Source organism: Eutrigla gurnardus, assembly GCF_963514095.1.
Source record: "Eutrigla gurnardus genome assembly, chromosome: 9".
NCBI lineage: Eukaryota > Metazoa > Chordata > Actinopteri > Perciformes > Triglidae > Eutrigla > Eutrigla gurnardus.
The window spans coordinates 18,538,678-18,560,907 of NC_139923.1; the positions used below are offsets into that span (position 1 = coordinate 18,538,678).

The 22,230-nt window shown below is 42.4% G+C and overlaps 1 protein-coding gene across 1 annotated transcript; it reads right to left on the reverse strand.

Moving 5' to 3' along the window:
- Window positions 1-529: 529 nt before the first annotated feature.
- Window positions 530-21,677, reverse strand: LOC311018439 (ras-specific guanine nucleotide-releasing factor 1). Its single transcript, XM_084017419.1, has 27 exons — window positions 21,325-21,677; window positions 17,838-17,944; window positions 17,336-17,483; window positions 15,719-15,811; window positions 15,378-15,631; window positions 14,531-14,610; window positions 14,243-14,436; window positions 13,022-13,131; window positions 12,498-12,616; window positions 11,765-11,925; window positions 10,373-10,436; window positions 9,943-10,085; window positions 9,746-9,828; window positions 9,411-9,659; window positions 8,128-8,498; window positions 7,923-8,042; window positions 6,860-7,030; window positions 6,611-6,717; window positions 5,988-6,100; window positions 5,819-5,879; window positions 4,459-4,562; window positions 4,276-4,360; window positions 3,988-4,185; window positions 3,815-3,894; window positions 3,597-3,714; window positions 3,439-3,507; window positions 530-2,997 (listed from the first exon to the last, which is right to left on the reverse strand). Exons 1-27 carry the CDS (start codon window positions 21,598-21,600, stop codon window positions 2,905-2,907), a joined length of 3,771 nt encoding a protein of 1,256 aa, XP_083873545.1. The 5' UTR covers window positions 21,601-21,677; the 3' UTR covers window positions 530-2,904.
- Between the last annotated feature and the right edge of the window lie 553 nt (window positions 21,678-22,230).

Consider the following 22,230-nt stretch of genomic DNA (forward strand, 5'->3'; position numbering starts at 1 on the left):
TAAATGCAAAGCTGGAATAGTGAAGCAGACAATTTGATAAGCTGTCAATTTATAGGTTTCCACAAAAGGCCCCTGTGTCAACATTAATTTTAATATATTGCGGTCACATTTTCCTAAATAAAGTTGTCTTTAATTAAACTGACTTAAACTATAAAGAAAACCTGGGGCCAGGTTATTGATTTAATGAAGGAGGGTGGCTCAAAAACAATGTAAAATACATACCAAGTAAATACAAAGAGATAACAAATCCTGAATGTAATCACTACCTCCTTCGAGAAATTAAATGATTTTCATTCAATTGACACATTATATCCTGATGGTAACTTTCCTTTCAGCATTGATCAAAACTATGTGCAGCAAAACGTATTTTTAAAATGTGACATTTTATGCCATTTTTGAAATTGTGTACTTCTGAATATGGTTGTGTGTTTTTTCTTTTCGATAAAGCTGCTCTTTTACACTTTGTCCACTAGGCTACACTGTGGTAGAGATGCTGATGTGAAATGCTTTTGTGTGTTATTTCATTCTGAGTAAAAATGATGTCAACTGATGGATGATCTACAAAAACACTTGAGACAAAATGCCCCTGATATAAAATGGATTTATTAGCAAGAGGTAACTGGGAACATATCTTTATTTGTTGTTATTGTCATCATCATATTTTTTCTTTTGTTGTCTTTTCCATTTGTTTTTCTTACAAAACTGGTAATATTTCTTAAGGTGTGGAACCATGAGGGTTGAAAGATAATTTTCATACCACTGGGTATTGCTAACAGCAAAATGTTTATTTGTTTATATACCTTTTATAAGAGTATGTGCATGTATAAGTGTATACAGTATAAGTATATAGTATTATTTTGTCTGTGAAGGTGTTGCATGCCTGCCACATGAGCTTCAAAAGTGTACTGTACATACATAGTAAAAATACATACAAATATTCACAGAATAAGCACTACGTTACTATATTCCTGCTAACAGAAATGGTTATAGACAGGATTACAGTATAAATGCAAAACACTTTGAAGTTTTCTCCTACCTCTAAGTCGTGGTTTCAGGACCACCCTGTTGTAGCGTTTCGCATTCAAACTCCAGATACAACTTTTTTTTTCTTTTCTGAAAGGATTACATTGTTCCACATTGAGAAATACGCAGGGTTGCATGTACAAAATGTACAGCACATCTCTGTGAGGTGAATTAACAACAAAGTACAAAATACTTTCCCATTTTCATATAAAGAGCAGGTCACTCTCTCTTATACTACTACAAAAATAGTGTTTGAATGCTGCAGGCAGAGGTCATTCACATACGTTTTTATCATAGTTTTAAACAGCGATGCATATAACAGAGTGATATACAGTCACGTTCCACAATCACTGGAACAGCAAAAAAGGACAGATTGTCTTTTAATTACAGAAGAGCAACAACCTTTTACTCTACAGAAGTATCGCCGAACCTGAAGGGACAACACGTTCCACCGCACGTGATCTTTTTTCTTAATGAGTTGAACTAAAAACTGAGAAACCGTGAAATTTGAACATAGGAAGAACTCATTGGATTGTGTCGGTATGGTGAGTTTGAGAACCTTGTGAGAAAAGAGGCGAAGAGGGAGAGTGTAAAGGCAGCAAAAGACACTTTTTCAAATTTCGTAAGTTTAGGTTCATGAAGTGTCTCAGTGCAGGTTCCCGACCTCTGTGGACTACCAGCCCTTGGAAAGTTCGCTATCGGGGAGTGAATAAAATGTATGAGTCAGCAAAAAAAACAAACTATAAATGACTTTTTGATCAGCATGTGTCACATTCTCGCCAACAATATCTTAATTTTTGGCCACGATAGCAACTAGAGATGGCAATGCAGGTCTGTCTGTCACCACCACTTTGATCCAGACTGAAATATTTCAACAGCTATTGGATGGATTGCATTGATATTTGGCGCACATTAGAGGCGATCCTTCCTAGTCAATTATTTGACATAATCAGTCATTTTAGTCATAGCCGACTAGTGACTTATTTCTCTGGGAAACACACGATTTAAAGAATTAAAGAATTGTTGAGTGTTAGTCGACTAAGAATATCTTTAGTTGAGGACAGCCCCCATGAGCTTCACACATTTGTGTTTTCTAGTGAAAAGTCTTTGATGGATTGTCATGAAACTTGGTAGAGACACCGTTGTCCCACTTATGATAAATTATAATAACTCCCATGATCCCCTGACTTTTCATCTTGTGCTGTTATCAGGTTGACATATAAATTGTTCCAATACTTGATGATCAAATACTAACATGTTAGCGTTAGCCTTTGACTCAAAGCATGGCCGTTCTATTTGGGCTAGTCCTGTTGGGAACCTCTGACTTTAGAGGTGAAAAAATAATCCCTCTTCTATTGGGAAGAGACAATTATGCTTCAGGTACCTCACTGTTATCTCCACTGATCATTTCCCCACACCTTTAATGACGGCTCTATTCTCTGTGCTCTTTTACCTGATTTGATGCAGTTACATTTTTACAGTGCTACATTGCTTGCAGAGAAACTCAGTCATTGATGATGGTCGGCAGCACGAGTGCTCAGAAAGTGCAAAGTCAACACAGTATGAGATGATGCAAAATAATGTCATTGGTCACTAAGAAGACACTCTTGTGTGCAAGCAAAGGGACCTCTGTTATTATGCTTGAAATACCCCTTGAAATAAAGAATTAAAGAAAACAACAACCTTAAAGCAGGTGGCGTCATGACAACGGTAACACAAAAAAAATATACACCGAAAGGATTTGTGTCATCAAACAACCTTAAACATCTATACTGTACAGAAGAGTAAATATCTTAAACATGTACAACTATACAAAAGGTAATGTGTTTAACTGATGTGTAATATTAACAGAGAAAATAATGTGGACGACCAACTTCCCCCTCAGTTGGACACTTTAGGCTCAATTCTGAGTGAGGCTTCGTACATGCTCTCTTCATCCAGAACAAAGCTATTATCCAGTAGATACTGGGCTACCTGGAATGTAACAAAACAAAGAAGAAGTTTGAGGAATTTTGTTTCATTGAAATGAATCTTAACACTTTTCTAACAATACGAAAAGGTGAAGTTACCTTTTTGTGGTTAAAAGCATTTAAAACCAACATTTCTGATGAAATTAAGGTGTTTAATATAACAAAGCATGGTTCTAGTCATATTCTGTACAGATTGTAAAACTTCTTGAGGCAAAAATGTGATATTGGGCTCTACTAATACAATTGACTTTGCTTGAACTCTTTCTTTTCACCTTGCTCTGCCTCAGATGGCCTGAAGATTAGATTTCTGTGATCAGTGCTTCAAATGCACTCTGTTTCCCTGTATTCACGACGTTGATTGAGCACTTGGCCTCTGCATTTGTTACAGCCTTTCTAACGGCGTCACAAGCCAGAAAGCTGGTCTACACTGTTGGTACTCATTTACCTTTGGTTGTAGGTCAATCTTGTATGCCGTCTGCTGAAACTGCCTGATTTCTCTGATGATGTGAGAAATCTGATAAACATGAGAAACAGGGTGTTCAAATCTGAACAAGCACAAATAATAACACATATTTTCATCAAAAAGTCTTGCATGCATCTCACCATTCTCATCTTGGAGAAGTTGACCAGGTTGTCTTCGGTGTAGTTTGGCGTTCCCTCCTCAATGAAAGCCAGGTCTGTGAGGTACATCCCCAGATACGGCACACAGGGAGGATCACAGCTGGTGGGAGGGGAGTAAAAAAAACACACACATCATCCACTGGTGCTGCATGTCTGCTTTATTGATCCACTACAAAACTATGTCCTTGAAGTGAACTCACTTCTTCAAAGCCTCTCTCAGGTTTTTGAACCTCCCCTCTGATGAAACCAGCTTCTGCAGCTTGTCAATCAATGCTTTTGTCTAGAAAATAAGGTTGTAAAGAACACAATTAATGACAGAACGAAGCACACTGAGAAGAAAGGGCTAAACAAACGTACATAGGGAGATACACACCTGCTTGGAAACCTTGAGCCAGGTCTTCTTCAGGCGGAAGACGGAGCTGCGGTTGAGGGAGGAGGTGATCTCGAGCACGGCGTTGTAGTTGTGGAGACAGCGGCAGATGTCGGCTACAGCCACCCATTTCTCTATGACCAGCACTCGAGTGACTACGTCGTCACAGCGCAGGATCTCCGTGGCAATAAGGTTGCTTATCTTGACAGAAACAAGGATATTATTATTGTTAGTAGACAATCACTTAAAGTTATGTGAGCTGAGTCGAGGGGCTCGTTGATTGGAACATACATCATTGAAGTGCTTTGTTGTTCTCATGATGTACGGCGTCTTCTCATTTTTGTCATTCTTCATCCATCCTTGTCCAAAGAATTCCCTGTGAACAGATTAACAAACAGTCGATCGTCAACACTGAAATCCGTCCGCGTGCTCTTCTTGGCATCGGGGCAACAGCTGAGACGTGATGTCACTCACGCATATGGGATGACCTTAAACACCAGGTGGTCCAGCAGAGTGAGCTGTTCGGCGATCTCCAACGCAGAGTGGCTCTCAAAGAGCTCCGCTTTCCCTTCTACCGTCTAGGAGAAACAAAACAGACCAAACGTAACACAAATTAGAATGTAAGCCCAGGCTCTGGCCACGGCCTCAGATGGGTTGTGTTTCATATCGTTGGAAATCGCATACTATCGTATAATTCATACTGTGTGGCATAACTTTGAGTATGTGGTGTGTTTACACTGAATAGTATGTGGATTCTGTGTACGTGAGAAATGCCTGGATGTATACTACATTGGCAAGAATGTCTGAGTATATGGTGGAGCTTACAGGTGACTTTTGATTTGTATTGATAATGAATGTTGGTTGAAGGAGAGGGGAAACATGGGAGCTCACATTTATAATATAACTGTAGAAAACATTTAACAGACGTTATCGTTCAGTCACGTGAGAGAAGATGAGTATGAGATGTGTATACTTCAGTGTGAACACGGCCTCTCCCCCTCCCTGTCTGTGGGTGCTAATTCCAATCACCACTACCTGGCTCACCTGCACACCTGGCTGCAATCACCTCATCACCTCCAGCATAAAGTCTCCAGCGCTCATGCTGCTCGCCGCCACTTTGTTCTGTCTCTCTTTGTGACGATATCTGCCTCACTTATATCACCAGAGAGTTCTTGTGTTGCTGCATGTTTTCCAGTGCTTTTCTTAATGTCTGTACGTAGGATCTCCTGTTTGTGCCTGATCTTCAGTCACTCTCAGTTTCGGCCGTCCTCAAGCCACATCATCCCCTGCCTGCCTCCCATCTCCTTTTCCCTGTTACTCATTAAAATACTTTCTTTTTCACCTCGAACTGCTGTTTCTGTCAGCATTCTGGGTCCACTCCAAAACAAAATGTAACATTGTAAGTGAAACACAGAATATATATACAGAATATATATGATTTTTGGCAAACAAGATGGGTGCGAAGCAAACATCTAATGGCTATCTTTAGAGTGGGCAATGACTCACTGATTTTTATGTTTTTTTTTCTCTGGGAAGCCAAAACAAGAATTTCACTTTCTGAATGTGCAAATGTACTCAGCTAATGGGGATTAGAGCTGAAATTTCTTGTCAATTAATTACATAAGTCGAGCAAAAGAAAATCAATTGACAATTTCCGCAATTGTAAGAAAAAATGCCACAGATTCGCTGGTTCCAGCAGGATTTTCTTTGGTAATAAACTGAACATTTTGGATTTTTGGGTTGCATTTTATATGAAATAATGTTTAATGCATTTGTTTTGTTCAATAAAAGTCCAAATATATAAGCATCAACAGCTGCTGCTGACTTGACTCACCAGTTGTGTGACGTCTTCAAAAGTGATCTGATTGTCACCGGGATCTTCCTGAGTTAGAGTCCTGATGGGCGGCAAAATAAAAAGTCAAGCTCTGAAGTTTGTGCTGTATAATCCTTTCAAATGTTGGGTGAACATGATAGTCCCACAATGGAACGAGACACAGCAGTACCTGATAATGTTGGCGGCTGCTTTCCTCTCCTGGGTCAACAGCTCGGGGTCATGCATCACTTCCTCCAGGAAAGCAATGACTTTTGTCTTCAGCTCATTGTTGTTCTCAAAGTCCTGGAGAGAGACAGCACACATATCATCAATCACCATGTTTTGATTTTTTAGATATTATTTTGAAATTAGGTCTATTTTTCAGTGAACAATTCAGTTTTATTGGCTGCTTCATCTATCGTATGCTATTTTGTATGCAATGTAAATGGGTTCCCGTTACTAAAGACAAATCCCAAGATGCATAATGATACAAAGACAGCAGCTGACTTTGGGACTGACCAAAGGCCTCCTGAGACATACTATAAATTACCTCCAAGGAAGATATCGTCATTTTATTTCATATCACATTTTATTTGACTGATTGGAAGATGGATATCAAGTTTTATGTTAAGTCTCAAATACAGAGGATGTTCTCCAGTTACCCGTATATGAATTGAAACATTTAGCAGAAGTGTAAAATGCGTGACTGCTACAGAAGCTGAATCAATTCAAAAAGAGAATGTTAATCAGTATATGAAGACGTCAACTACACCGATGTTCCAGCAGCTTATGAGCTGTGTTGGGAGGTTTTACCGGAGAGTGCTTGGACACCCAGTGCCTCAGGACATTCAGGACTCTGTTGGTCGCTGCTCGTCTGATCACAAACTCTTTGTCTCCGTTTCTCTGATCTGTTGGGAAGCCTGCAGAAAACACACGGAGTACGTTCTGACATGATGCTTTCACTTTGGCAACAAAGATCAACACAGTTTGGGAAATCCATTAAACTGATATCAGTTGACCTGACGCAGGGATGTCACTAGAAAAGTGAAAAGGTGTGTGTACCAGTGCTGGCGAGAGACATCCGCCGATATTTTTCCTTGGTAGGAGTGCCCTCATTGGCTCCAGCTGTAGCGATAGCAAAGGCAGAGGCAGCAGACAGGGCACTGCGGTTATTATCCAGCTCTCGACACGAGGACATCACCATGCCATTGTTGTAGGAAAACAGGGAGAACTCTGTAGGAAAGCACAGAGAACAACCCTCTGGGAACTGGCAGAGACTGAGTTTGGTGTCATATACATGAAATGGGTGGTCAGTTGGAGGAGAGACATAACACATTATATGTGACACAAAATGTACATAAAAAATGTTGGTAATATATCATTTATGTCACTGAGTGGGACTGCAGAATGACCTGCTATTTGTTGGGGGAAGTGTCCACTAGGGGGCACTACATGCCAACAGTTTCCCTCCAGACTTTCCTTTACAAGAGGCTTTCATATTCAAGATGGTTGCAGCTAAATATAGCCACCAAATATCAGCATAACAGGAGGAATCAACAGATTATCTGCAGTCTGCTATGTTTAAATCCTGGGAACATAGACGGATCATAAGCAGCTAAGAACTCGCTGCTTCACACTTTTAGTTAATTCCTTGCTTCAGTGGATTCCTGTGAACTCTGTTGTGTGATTTTTGTCATAAGATTCAGAAGGCACAGATAATGTTGGTTCCAGTGAAACAGCCTCATTAGCGGGGGCGGGAAGGGAAAACACGCTCTTGATGTAGTTGCTATGACACAAGTTTCCCTAACACCTACTGAAGCCAAGCATTGGCTTTCCCCACATCATCATAACCATCCACCAAATCATATTTTATATGAGTTACGCTTCACAGTGGCAGGTTGGTCTTTGTTTGTGTTGCACAAGAATGATTAACTAATTGACTATTTGAAAGTGAGAGCGAGAGTTTTCCAACCTAAGAAAAAAAATGTAATAAAATTCAGCTCCAAATTTTGTATTATGTAACAGATTAGCGTAAAGGGCTCTAATGATTGTGGTAGTGGCTGATGCATTGGATTGATGTTAGCATGTATTTATGTCACTGCCCATGTTTTAGGACACATTTTACCTGAGGAGTTTTTGCATTTGATGTTTTTTGGGGTGGTTGGTGACTTGGTGGGAGAGGCTTCTACGTCCCCGTCATCACTGTGGTTTTGATCGTTGTCACTTTCTTCTCGTACAGAGTGGTCTAAATCACAACAAAGTTATCATTAACAACACAATTCCTGCAAATCGAAATTGGGAATAATTCACCGCTGATATGCTCTTGCTACCTTGCTTGCTCACTGAGGTATCCTCCGACTTGTCCTTCTTGTCTTCTCCCTCATCAGGGATTTTGCTCGAGACGGGGCTGGACACGTACAGTTTGTTGATGTCCAAGGTGGTCTTGCTGAATGGCGACATGGTCGAGTACATACTTGCATAGCCATTTGAGGAGCAGCTGAGGGCAGCCAGGTCGAGAGCTTTGCCCCCGGTGATGATGGGGATGTTGAGGGAGAGCTTGCGCCGGCGGTTTGGGGATGAATTCTTGGTGATGGCGAGAGGAGGTGGGGAGGAGAACTTTCTGCTGGCCCTGGGGGAGCTGGGAGGCTCTCCATACAGGAGTTTACTATTCTGACTGCTGGCAAAGAATAACTCCAGGGACCTGCGTCAAGTGAAAATATATGCATTTGAATTTAGAACATTGCATTTTTCTTTGACATTTTTGTAACTATTCTCTGTCTTTAAGAGCTTAGCTAAATACACAACGCTTCCTGAATAATACACACAACCAGAAGTCTCTTTGCAGCTGCGTCTCGTCGTTTCACATCAGGATACAAGCTGCAGTGTTGCAGAAAACCTCTCCCATTCCCTGCCACCCTCCTGGCGACCTCACGGGTTCCCATAAATAGCACACTGAGCGATAGTGCGCATGGCCGCTGCTGACACAGGCAGCCGAGTGTAGGTGTCTCACAGTGACATGACAAGCGCCACGGGAGAGCATGCTGCAGGGCGTGGGCATGGGGAGCTCCCCGTGATCTGAAACCCACAGTGGGGCCCCCCCCCCTCGCTCTGGGCCTGCGAAGCGGTGAGTTAGCCCCACTGCAACACTCCCGTCAATATTTCACACTATGGATCGTTTGCAGACAAGGAGGGAGGGAGGGGGAGGGAGGGGGAGGGTGGGGTCCTGCACCACCGAGGTTGGTTGCCATAGAGCGACGGAGCCCAGTTGAGACACTCCCAGGCAGGCAAGGAGATACTGGACCCAATTACTGACTTTGATCACTGAACACACACATGAACACACACACACATAGTGAAACTGAGGCATCTCCAGTCTGTTTTCCCCCACTGCTCCTGCTTCTCTGACCCCCAAAACAAACTCAAAAGCGTTGAAGATCACTGGACTGGTATCATCTCCATGTTGATTTACTGTAATTTTACTAAGAGCTCCTGTAAAGCACGTACTGCCTTTATATCTTACGTCTGAAAGGATGCCAAACATATCAAAATAACATGTTCATCTGTTGTTACAACCTCGCAACATTCAAATCTGTCCACGTGTGACGCGACTCACCGAGCAGGGATGGCACTGATGGGCTTCTTGTAGATGGTGATGAGTTTGTCTAGCACCACATCGGCAGTGGTGAACACGCGGTAGGAGTGCAGGAAGGTGTTGAGGAAGTCGATGGAGAGGAAGCGGAGGTCGGTCAGCCTCTCCAGCAGGCGCTCCACGCTGGCGTAGCGGATCTGCAGCACCTTGCAGGAGTTCATCATCTTACTGAAGCGGATGTCCACGTCATCGCAGTACAGACTTGAATCTGACCTGCTCAGAGAATGAAAAAGAAATAGAAATGAATGCGGCAAAACTGTAAAGAGTTGCATAACGGCGTCTTTAAAAATAATGCTCACTTGATCATCTGTGGCACTGTGACTTTGGAGTTGTCTTCGAAGGCGTTCATCATCAGCCCATTGCAGCGGATGTTGTCTATGCACTGTGGGACAAATACATTCAAAGGTAGACAGAGAGGACAATGTTAGTGAGGCTTTCTGTCGACATCCTCGGCTCCTCATCTGACTGCTGGATACGGTGATGCGTGTTGACGTGCCTGGCTGATGTCACTGGTCCAAGCCGACTTCTCCTGCCTGGAGGAGGCCACCAGGATGACTGTGAATGACTGGCTGTCCTTCGGTTCCACCACGATCTTGAAGTCCAGGTGCTCCAAGTCCTGGCCGCTCTTGTCTGTTTTGGCTTTGAGGCAAACACAAAGACCAGCTATTGTTTTCTCTATAAATGCATGCACATGAACAGTAAAGGCATACATTGAAAGTGTTTAGAGTGTATCTACATTAATGCAGCCATAATCTAAGAAAGGATCAACATTTGGCTGAAAATAGGGGAATGTTTTCATTTTGAATATGTGTTACTTTGTAGCGGCGCTGCCTTCCTTTTTCCAAATATGAATTATAAAATAAATATACACTCTGGCAAACATGGTATATATGATGCAGACGTATCATATATAATAAAACACTCACATTCATCATCGGTCCCCTCAGGGTCCTCCAGTAGAGTGCAGTCTATAAGCGACACTACTCCATTCTGGAAAACACATACAATATATATTTGTGATTGTGAAAAGGGCTCAGCATCAACTCTACTGCCTATATACCGTCTGTGTTTAATGTATTTGAACCTTTTCATTTATTTTCAGTTTGTTTTATTATCCATTATAAAGGAATATCAATATCAAGCAATAAAACTTCAATAAAACGACAAATCTACTTTTTGACCATTGTGGTGCAAACAACTGTTGGCTGGCTGCAGATTGGATCACTGCCATTGTGTGTTTCCTCTCTTCATTTAATAATACAGCTCTGAAATGGATGCAGGCATTGATATGAGATAAAATGATAAAGCGGTCATGTATCATTTCCTGTGAAAACATGAGACATGAGCACAATTTGAATCGGGTGCGGAAATGGCGGACGCCGCCACTTACAATAAAAACTACAGAGATAATGCGGATCACCCTGTATCACAAACAGGGTTTGATTCCATGAATATATTAAGGATTATAATTATTAAGTGGCTACGATCAGTATTTTTTTACAATCACAATGTAAATGACAATGTGGAAGGGTTTGCTTTCTAGTGAAACATCTCCTCAAACTACATCTCCCCTCGGCTTTGCAGAGCTTTGTAGCGAGCTTGAGCTTGTTGTTTAACTGTCTGCAAGTGTTTGAATTCACTCTCTCATAGCTTTTTACAGTGAAAAAGCTCTACAAACCCACTGAACACACACCTGCTCGGCACCAAAGACAGACAGTTAGTGGTGAACAATGAAAATAGTGGACACTTTAGCAGCTAAAAAGCCAGATATTCAACCTCAGGTGTTAATAGATGCCACAACTAGAGCTAAAAGAGAGTGAATATGGGATTAACATTCATCAGGCAACCAGACTCATGACTTCAAATGGATGATAATGCTACTCCATAACTACTAGACGTGTAAATAAGAAACTGTTTGCAACAATTTTAAAACATCTCACAAGAAGACTATAGTTTTACTGTTATGGATCTGAGGCCTTCAGCTTTTTCGTCTCATCTTAGACTCCAAACATCAATCGCCCTTTGCAGTGTTGAGTAACGTGCAGAAATAATACACAACCACTCCATAACACACGTCAAAGTGGCGTCGAGCTGCTTGCAGACATGTAGCCTGTTGGTGTGCAGGCTTGTATGAGCATGCTAGCTGCAGCGGTCATGATAAAAGACACGACATCACTAACCCTGTAGCTTTCATCCCCCGTCAGTTAATCTGTTCCATTTAGCTCGGAGATTCCTTTTCTTTTTCGTGGCAGTGCCATAAGATTGTGACGTTTGAAACAAGGAGCAGCTCCACCGCTAGCTCAGCAGCACAGGCTCACCTTGGTGAGATGAAGCTTCCCTCCAGAACCCCTGGTACAGATGATTAAATGTTTGGAGAAGAGGAAGCACTGCCTCTCCCCCTCCTTCTTCAGAGACAGAGAGCCCAGTCGCCCACGGGTGATCTTGCCCTTCTCGCTCATCGGCACCTGGATGAGAGACCCTGTATGTGGGAATAGAAGAGCATGTGCAAAAGGAGGAAGAGAAAAAAAAAAGGAGAAAGACACATATATGAGTGGAAAAGAGGCAGAGATACGGTGGGGGATGCAAGAGGACGGAGCAGGGAAGAAACTGAATAACAGATAGAATCAATATCAAATTGCTTCTCTTGCTGTCTTGCCATCCTCTACACATGAATATAGAGTCTCACGAGATACTAGGGATTAAATAATCTACCATTTCTGTTTTCCCTCTCCTCATCCAGCAAGGCCTGTTGGGGACATGTGACATTTACAGTCCCACATTCACCATCAGTTTGCCTCTGAACAGTCTAATTACTACTGGAAATTCCTCACGAGGAGTACAAGTTATTCCCCAGGGAGAGAGGGAGAGAGGGAGAGAGGGAGAGAGGGAGAGAGAGAGAGACATGGGTCTTTCCTTTTAAACCGAGTATTTCCTGCTCAATACAGGGCTGAAGATGTGAGATTAGGCTGTCAGACAGGTAAAAGGGGACAGGAAATCCCCCCCCGCCGTAAATCTGCTTCTCTGTGGGATCTGAAGTACAGCAGGCATTACCTTGTCTTACAAACGTCTGGCTGGTGTCGAGGAGAATCTCGCAGCCCTCTACGATCATGCGCTCTATTGCCAGGTTCTTCCTGATGTTCTCGGTCTCGCTCACTTCGTCATGCATGATTCTAGGGAAGAGGGACATTTAATCACTAATCATTCATCTGTATGGGACTGAATATGTGTGGAACCCAGAACAGAAATGACACAAGAGCAAGAGAAAAACACAAGATATTTTACTCATTTTTTTGTGGTCTCACTTTGATTTACTTGTCTATTTTATTGAGAGTTATAATACATTGTAAAGTGGCCTTCAGTTATCTGTGTATTTACAGCAATAGGCAAGTGGTGGTCATAGTTTCTCTGTATTGTCTAAGCATACATATAGTTGGCCTGCAGATACTTAACTCCATGTTTCTATATACAGTAAATACTCTCCTAAAATGTTTTCTATTATAATAATAGAAAGTTTCATCATAGAGGTGGTTTGTTGAGATAACATGCAAGTCTTTGACCTTATTATATGAAAGTACCTGGAAAGCTCCTCCAGCTTGGATTTGGCGTAGTCCAGACTGGTTCTTTCGACGTGTTCATGGGGTGTGTGGGCCAGAAGTTCGTGGAGCGTAAGAATGTAGCGGGGAATCTACAAGGACAACAAGATAAGCAACGGCAGGGGAGTTTCACTTTATTTAAATTTAAAAGAGCTCGCATCCATCCGTAAATGCAACAACAACAATACAAAGACGCACACACGGGAATACACACGTGCCAACGTACATGTACACTAATGAGAAGGAGATAGGTGGAAATCTACACTCATCAGCAAAATGTATTATCAACATAGCACAGCCTGCAGGAGGCCCCAGCAGAGTGGACTGTCAGGAAACTGCATGCCTTGCCAGAAAGGAGGCATTATGAAAGCCTGATCTCCAAAAACAAGCGCTTATTATAGACATAAAAAAAACACTACAGGGATATTCTGAGCAAATGCAGTCAAATGCCTGCTGTTTCTTTTCTTAATCAGCGACGTTACAATATGGTACATTGCTCAGTGAGCCAACGAGCGCTCAACAAGGAGGTGGGTCTTTGAAGCCAAGTCCTGACTGAGCCATGATGGCCAGAATAGAGGCCAGAAAATATATCTTTCGGTTAAAGTCCAAATTATTTAAATTTGGTGACAATTATTATTTAATCCCACGTTGTATTTGCCATTCATCATCCAAGAAGTGAATTTACATCCATTACTGTGGAACTACAGATGTAACGAGAAAGAAAAAAACAGGTTTCATCTTCAACTTAGCCTTAGATAACAGTGACAACGACTAAAACTGGTTTTCAAGGTTAAGCTCTGTCCATTAATTGCAATTAGAGAAATAAGTCTATGCTAGGCTTTGAAGGCAATAAATAAAAACCTATTATTATTGATTGGAATAGAGGTGAGGGCAATACACTGTCAATGTGAGGATATTCACAGACGGTGTTTGAGCGACATCCAGCTTTGAATATCCAGAAAACAAGGCGGCCGACTGCTTTACACAGAGCTACAACTGGGGTTCATTGGCATAGCTTTAGCCAACTCGTGTTAAGTTGGTGAATTATACTGCCCAAGGGTAACATCTCTCTATGGAGAGAGGACCTTGGCCCAGAATGGCTGCGAGAGCTCAGAATTAACGACAAAATCTGTCTCCAGGCTGCAGCAAACAAATGGCTCCACCTTTATTTCTCGTGTACATCAGTGAGACAAATGAGCTCACCTGGAACATGGGGTAGGTGAGGAAGGTCTCCAGAGTCCTCTCCTCACAGTCGGGCTTGGCTTCGTACTGCTTCAGCAGCTTGTCAAAGTCGCGGTTCTGCTTGCAGTGAGCCAGGATCTGCAGGCTGTACTGGTGGTTCCTCACAAACTCCTGGTAGATGTTCAGCATGGGCAGCAGGATGTCGAACAGGTCGGCTGTAGAGAGATCAATACCAAGATGCTGTCACAACGACACAAACATTGCTGAGGGCTTCAATAAGAAAAGGCATGGAAATTAAATGGTTCTTACCCAGCACTAATGTTGGCCAGCTTGCTATTCTGGCTTTCAGACCCTGGTAAAATATCTGATGCAGAAACATGATAGTTTCACTGAAAAGCAAAACAAAAAGAAAAACTGATTATATTCTCAAACAAATACAGAGTTTGTGTTCATAATTCTGCCAGCATCCATGAAAGTTGTGGTGGAGATGAGTCCTGACAACAGGAAGTGTGTAGGTTTTGAGCATGGATGTGCTTGGATGACTGTGGGCGGTTTTTGAATAGGCCAATGAGGGTGCCGGCAGATTAATGTCATTCACTGTACTGTCTGTGTCTGCGTGTCTACATAGTTGTCTGAAGGGACTATCAATCTGGAACCTTGAAGCTAATAGAAGACAACCCTAGTCTAGGTACAGCTGACATCTTGGGACATTTCAATTGACATGAATTTTTCTTCTTTCATTTCTGATTTTCTTCAATTTCAGGAATTTTCTTTGTACTAAAGTTGGAATAGAGTACGTGACGAAGTCTGATAACTTAATTGTTGCTTTTCTCACCGCAACATGCAAGAAATGCATTGAGGTCTTGAAAATATTCCTTTCCTCATGAAACATCTGATATTGAAGTACTTTCTGCATTGTTTACATCTATTTTGCCAGCTGGTCGTCTTCTTTTCTTGACGTTTGTTCGAACATTGTTATGTTTCTTGACCCATCACTGCCACCAATTGGCTATTCATGCAATAGCGCATGGGCACGATATATAAAAATATCTAGCTACCATTTATAATAGTGTTACTGGTGTTTATAAAAACTCCACAGGGTGCCTTTAAGATGATTACGTTTTGTAAGGCAATTAAAGGAAGTGCTCTGTGGGACCTGTTGAGGAAGATGCTGCTGACGTCGTCGTGGGTGATGGGCGGTTTCTTGGAGCTGGCCGCCATGCGGAGCGGCCTCAGGAAGTTGTTCACCAGGATGTGAAGCTGCTGGACGTACTCGGCCTCCGAGTCCAACATGCTGAACACAACCTGGTTCCTCTTCCTCATGCTTTCTGCATGAGGTGAGCGGATGTAATCCTGGATTATTGTCTTCCACTTCCTCCTGCAGATCCAGCCTCGCAGGAAACTCTGGACCTGAAGTTTTAAAGGCTGTTGTTAGTCTCCCAGCAATTTTAAGAGACAGTAAAAAGTGTAGCGATGGGTTGTAATCACATGCTTTACTTTTTTGATTTTCTTGATTTCTGAGTCGTCATCGGTTGGGGCGGCTGCAGGGCTGGCGTGAATCTTCTCATTGTCTTTGAGCAGACCGGAGATCTGCCACGGAGGCAAGAAAGACCAATCATTCCCACTCGCAAACAGTTCCTGAGCACTGTCAACACCGAGACATTAGCCTGAATAAACTAGCCGTGTTCACTTAGCTGGTACCTCTCCATCAATATTTATTTACATTGATCATTTAAATGCAATAAGTACCAAACTGTCCTGCGTGTTGATAAGAGGTAAACAAAACCAATAAAGACAGACTGGAGCTGCCTTGAACTGTTTGAAGCTAAGTGTCTCCATTTACTTTGTAGACTGCGAGAGAGTTAATTGTCGTTGCATTTCATAGAAGAGATGCACTATAAAGCCGCGTTCATGCATATTCAGCGCGTATTTTGATTTCAAGCATCACATTTGCACATTAAAGTAAAATGACTATTTGATCTGAACAATACAGCCGGGAACGCGGGCCTATCGGAGGCATTGTTTCCGAGAGGAGATGCAAAGTGGAGTGCGGTCGGCCTGAACGCGTCACAGCGGCGCTTCCATTTCTGTCCTCTCACACTGCTTAATACACATATGAGACAAACATAGCAATAATCAGCATAATCCATCATTTCCCCACTGGTTCAGCTGTTTGTTGTGCTGGCAGGATGAGGAGAGAGGATGGGGCACAGACACCTTTTGGAAGGGAGTGTGCGATGTGCAAGTGGTAATATAGTTCAGGAAGTCTGTTGATATTTGATTGGCAAATGCCAGATATTTGTCCATGGAGGGAAAATTCTCTCATTCTTTGTTATTATGGTTCAGTCAGAGTGGACAAAAGTTTTAATCGCCCAGACAAATACTCCTGAGAAGGGATGTAATGCAGGGCTATTAACTGTATCTGCTTATCCTGCAAAAATATGTGTATTTGGATCTACACTCCGGTGGTTAATCGTTTCCCACTCCCATTACCTCCTCAGGAGTATTTGTGCAACTGCCAACATAAAATACAAAATAACAGAACACATTTTTATTGAGCCTGAATAAAAGCTGTGTTTGTTATTTGTTAATTGTCCAAGTGGAAATTAATAGTCATTGTGGAAACAGACCAGGAGGTTTTTACAGCAACAACGGGGAAATAACGCTCAATTTTTCTTTGTATCTGTCAACATGATGGGAGGATAATAAAGTTGATATCTACTTAAACACGGGAAAGCTAACGACGAAAGGCTTTCTCTGCCCGTTAGCATGCACTCTTCAGATCTCATGAGGTAAAAAAGGGAATGTGCTTCATCCTGAATGGCACGACACATCTAGCAGTTTCTGTTCATACTGTACCAACAACAGCCGTAGAAAAATTGTGATAATGAGTCTGAAATGATAAGGAGCACCTTTCTTCTAAGAAACAGATTCATGGACATATTTCTGAATTAACAATTAAGAAAACAGGTGTGATTTTGGGAAAACTGTGTCAATTTGTGAGGGATTGGTGCAAAATGTGTGTGCTGTTAGTCTCCTTCCAAATCTGAATAATGTATTCGTATTTGTTTACATCCCTACTCCTCAGTGTAAAAGCATCGCAGTGAGTATTACCTCCGACTTAAGCCTTTCAATCTCTATTTCCCCATCTTCTATCTGTTGTCGAAGTTGCTTAGCAACTGTTTTCTCCGTCTCCACAATCTGAAGCAGATGAAGATACTTCTGCATGAGAGTCTCATGCTCGTTGGCCAAGTTTCTGTAACTGTAGCGCATGCAAACACACACGCACGCACGCACACACACACACACACACACACACACACACACACACACACACACACACACACACACACACACAAACACACACGTTTTTCATTTTATTTATAGCTTAAGTAATGAATTTCACATCAGTGTCTGTAGTTTCGTCTCACATCAAAGCAATCAGGTTTTTCTTGTGAACAAATCATTTTTTCTGTCATTCCTCATATTTTAACCCCACTTATGAAACCATGGCAACATCCCCTACAGGCTGAGCAGTCAAAGATGACTTACCCTCTACTGACTAATTCTACTTATAATTGGCGTGTCTGTACATTTCGCTGATGTGTGCCTTTACCTGGCGTGTGAAATCGCAGCCACCCATTCATCGCAGTCCTTTACGTCTTCTGTGCGTAACTCCAGCGCCTTTTGGTTTTCATGGGTGAAGCTGACAGTGAAATAGTACTGAAACAAACAAGGTGGGGGGGGGGGGGGGGGGGGGGACAACAGCACTGTCATTAACCTGACATGTTATATGTTCTACTTGAAAGGAGCATGTATTACTGCATAGATAAATCTATTATATAGTGGCTTAACTGGAGCCTCTGCACATGCTTTTGTCTTTGTGTTTGTTCCACTGCCTCGCTGCCGCCGACATAAAGCGGCTGATTTAAAACCACACAGGGCCTGGGGAAGCCACATCTTCCTCGCCCACCAGTGCAATTGATGGAGCACACTTAGGGAAGCCTCCCCCAACTTGGTTCCTGGGATGTCTCCGGTTCCCAGGAGGAAATGCCATAAGACATGGAGGATGGAGCCACGGCCAATTACATAACTGTGCGATACCTGTTTCCTAGCAACTGAAGCTCAACCGAAAATAAGGTATCAGGCCTATTATTATTATTATTATTGTCGTTTTTTTTATTATACTTTTAAATCATTAACTAAGTAAGGTTTTGGGGTTTATATAAGATCTATTTGTAATTTCCTTTTATGTAGGGAGTAATTCTTGAGTACTTTTACTTTTGACAAAATTTGGTTAACACAAGTTAGTGTAACCAGTGACAAGTTAAGTGAAATATGGTGATGTTTTAGCCACAATAAGGTGTTCCAACAGCTTCTAAAAATATGTTATATCTTACAAATAGTGAAATTAAGTTTCTCAAATCAGGGAACAAGTTTTTTTAAGTTTACCTTTAAATTCTAAATGTAATGGTTCTTGGGTTTCTATCGTGTTTATGAATGCCTTTATGATATATATCCTGCTTTTAAAAACAAAAGGAAGATCTCAGAAAAAGTCAGCCATGATAAGACGATACCACAACTCCCATAAGTGAAATGTCATCTTTCCTGTGGGCTGGTCCAGCCGTGTGCTGAGGGAGACCAGACTCTAATCTTTGGCCTGCAGATGTTCAACAGGCGCCTATCAACCTGCAACTGATCATTATTCACGGCTGACTGCTCTTCCATCTTCACATTCATTAGCTATTCATCCTACCGTCAAAGAAAATCTATTTCTGGCAGAGAGGCAGGCATGTTGTTGTAGTTTTCCCTCATGATCTCTCTGAGAGCGCGGTGAGTGTCTGGTGTGAGGCAATGTGAAGCACACTGTCTGCTTGCTGCTTTATGTTTATGGCTGAGTCATGCGCCTTTAAACATCATTACTGATCTTAACAGAGATATATGAGATTGATGCGGCATTGATAAATGCAATCTATATATATATGTACAGTATTCCTTCTCTATATATAGAATATACATACATGTTGTATTGCAACACTACGGTAAAAGCTTCCTGGATTGTAGAATGAGATCTATACAGTATACTCCCTGGAGTACTAAGTGTTGGTAATCACTCTATTTGCACTTACTTTAATGATAATTTTAATGATTGATTAAATGATAGACATTCATTTTTCCATAGCAACATCTCCAGGATATCATACTTTACTGGTACACCAGTCAGATCTGTTCATTTACAGTGCAGTTTGTAGCCGATCAACCATCTCTTGCTCCCATAGCTTCTTGTGTTATTGGTAAGTGCTGCGGTTTCCCAGTGCGAGCGTGTTGTGTTTGCTATAAACGGATGCTGACCCCTCCAAGGTACCGCGAGGAACAAATTTAGCCCAGATAGCGCTCACATTAATAGGAGAGATGCGACACACTACTTCCCTCGTCTCCGTTACCCCGCCTCCTCCAACTGCATCGTTCTTTAGGATGCAAATAAGGGTTGCCATAGAAACCCCGGGCTCAAACGCATTATCATTTTCATACTAACTGCATTTGAGGATAAATATAATGTAGGGATTATGTCGGATTGCTAAAACGTTTGCACAAAACCATCAGTCCAGGTGGGAACACAAGATAGAGGTGGTGTTTTCTCCCTCGTCTTTGTCCTTGTAGAGGATCTGTGCGTTTGTTTACAGTGAGAGGTAACTCTTCAGCAGCCTGTCAGTCACATTAGCCATTCATTATACCTCTCAGTGCTTTCAATCTCTGCAAACGGGATCCGCAGAATGAATCAAGCAGCTTCTCTTCAATGCATCATAAATTCAGTCCATCTATTGATCGGGCTGTTCGCAGCATGTTCACGCTCACATTTATGCATTTAAAACAGCACAATGCAGAGGAAACAGCGCTGCAGGCGGAAACACAAAAGAATCCAAAATCTTTCAGGGAGGTTGTTTTTTTTTTTTTTGTTGGGGGGGGGGGGTGCCTTGAAAGCAACTGTGAGAGCACAACATTAGCCACTGTGTTGCGTTCTGCTTTGTCAGCACAAAGGCAGCTGTTCACAGGAAGAGCCTGGACTCACTTTGGATTGCAGCCCTACAAACAGTCAGGCACGGAGCCTGAAGAGAGGGGAGCAGAGCATGTTCCTCCACTGTTTGTTCACCATGCCAACAGACCCGTCACCTCTCTAGTCCTCACTTTCATATTTTTGCTGACCTAAGGGAATCTTTTTCAAATCGAGTGCTTTATTTGCAGATATGATGCATCCTGCTACATGAAGTCTTTAAAACGGCGTAACAATGTGTAATAATATCCTTTGATTGATACCATGAATACAAAATGGTCAAACAATTACAATCTATGGTGCAAATTTAAAATTCCAGTATTAGACTGCATCACCGCTAGCAGGTCATCCAGATCAGAGCTGACTGATCACTGGCACCCTGCTGCTTCTTGTGCTGGAGCTGTAATTATGTTTCACCACAAGATGGAAACCCTGAAGCAACTTTTTCCTTGCGCGTTTTATCAGAAGGAGCATAATATCACCCTCCGCCTTAAAAACGTAGAAGAAATAAACATGATGACTGAAAGTCAAAAGCAAAAATATGTCACCAGGATGCAAATCCATCACCGTGATGAGAAAATAACAATTTGCATTTTTATTATTATTTTCACTGAAAACTATGCCACCAATAAAATAAAGCATCAAGCTGTAACCTGAAGCAAAAACAAAAAACAAAAAAACACTGCATAGCCCGGTGCCAGGGCTGCCATAATGTCATTAGGTGTTAATATTGTTACCTCATCATTAATGCCATGCATGGATTACATAACGTGGGATACAGCAATCCGGAACCTCGTGCTATTCTGCTGCGCTGGATTTGAGGTCATCGTGCGATTGGATGCGAGAAGAATAGAAGCATAAGAAGAAAGGCGCTTTTGTTCGAGACTAAAATAGTTCAGAGGCGTTTTGCGTCGCGGGAGCAGATTTGTTGTGTTGCGCCAACGTCAATATGTATTTATATTTACCACGAACTGAACAAATAATAATAAAGCAGTGAGGGAGAGGGGAGAGAGAGAGCGTGTGCGTGTGCGTGTGCGCACGCTCTCCATACCTGCTTTTCCAAACACTCCTTGGCTGACTGTGAAGGTTTCGGTGAGGGCGCCCTGTCGCATATGCATCCCTCCAACAGGTATAATCCCGAGGGTCGCGAGCTGGACTCGTTCTCGAAATAAAAGAGCACGTTTTGTAGCAAAGCGAACCACTTTGTGTGCCATTTGGTGTTGTCCGAGCTCTTCTTGCTCAAGCACCCTCGCCTCGTGCCATCCTTTTTCGCCAAAAGCCCCAGGTAGGTGACATGACCGTCATTAAGTCGTATTCCCTTCTGCATTTTGATGAGGAGGCTTCAGCTGCGCGAGGTGGATCGGTCGTTACATCCTTCTGAAGTCGCACCAGGGGGGGAGGGGAGGGGAGAGGGGGGGTAAAATCAAAGAAAGAAAAAAAAAAAATGTTGACTTTCTGAATGCGGACCACTAGCAGCAGGCTTGTCCACTCTGTCCGACGCATCCACCGTGTTGGTATTTAATTAAAAAAAGCACAAGTCCAGCATCCTGAAATCTTGTGTCATACTCCGAGCACTTCGATGGTCCACGCTGTCCGAGGAAAAAATGGTAAAAAAAAAAATGGGGGGCGGGAAAAAAAGCAGTCCAAACAACGCAAGATGAGGAGAGGGAAAGGTGGTTCGGGGTTCGTCCCTTTTCTCACATGAAATCTCCAGAAAGCAGCTTGGTGCTGCTGAGCTCGGCAGTGCTGGGGGAAGTCACGTGACGCATGCTTGGGAAAGCAGATTTCAGGACCTTGGACGGGGACGTGTCAACAAGACGCAAGTTGAGTTTCCTCTCCGGTGTTAAGTCATGTGGGGATGCGAGAGGAGACGATGGAGAACGGCAGCTTCCAATCGGCCATTTGACTGGCTGCGGAAAAGGATACACGCATCCTCGCCTCGTTTCCTTTCCCACTG

Excerpts from the sequence above, each read along its gene's own strand:
- LOC311018439 (XM_084017419.1), bottom strand. The coding sequence starts at position 21,600 with ATGCAGAAGGGAATACGACTTAATGACGGTCATGTCACCTACCTGGGG. Across the intron at positions 7,031-7,922 it reads CAAATGCAAAAACTCCTCAG|AGTTCTCCCTGTTTTCCTAC; the intron begins GTAAAATGTGTC and ends GCTTTCCTACAG. Across the intron at positions 2,998-3,438 it reads AGATTGACCTACAACCAAAG|GTAGCCCAGTATCTACTGGA; the intron begins GTAAATGAGTAC and ends GTTACATTCCAG.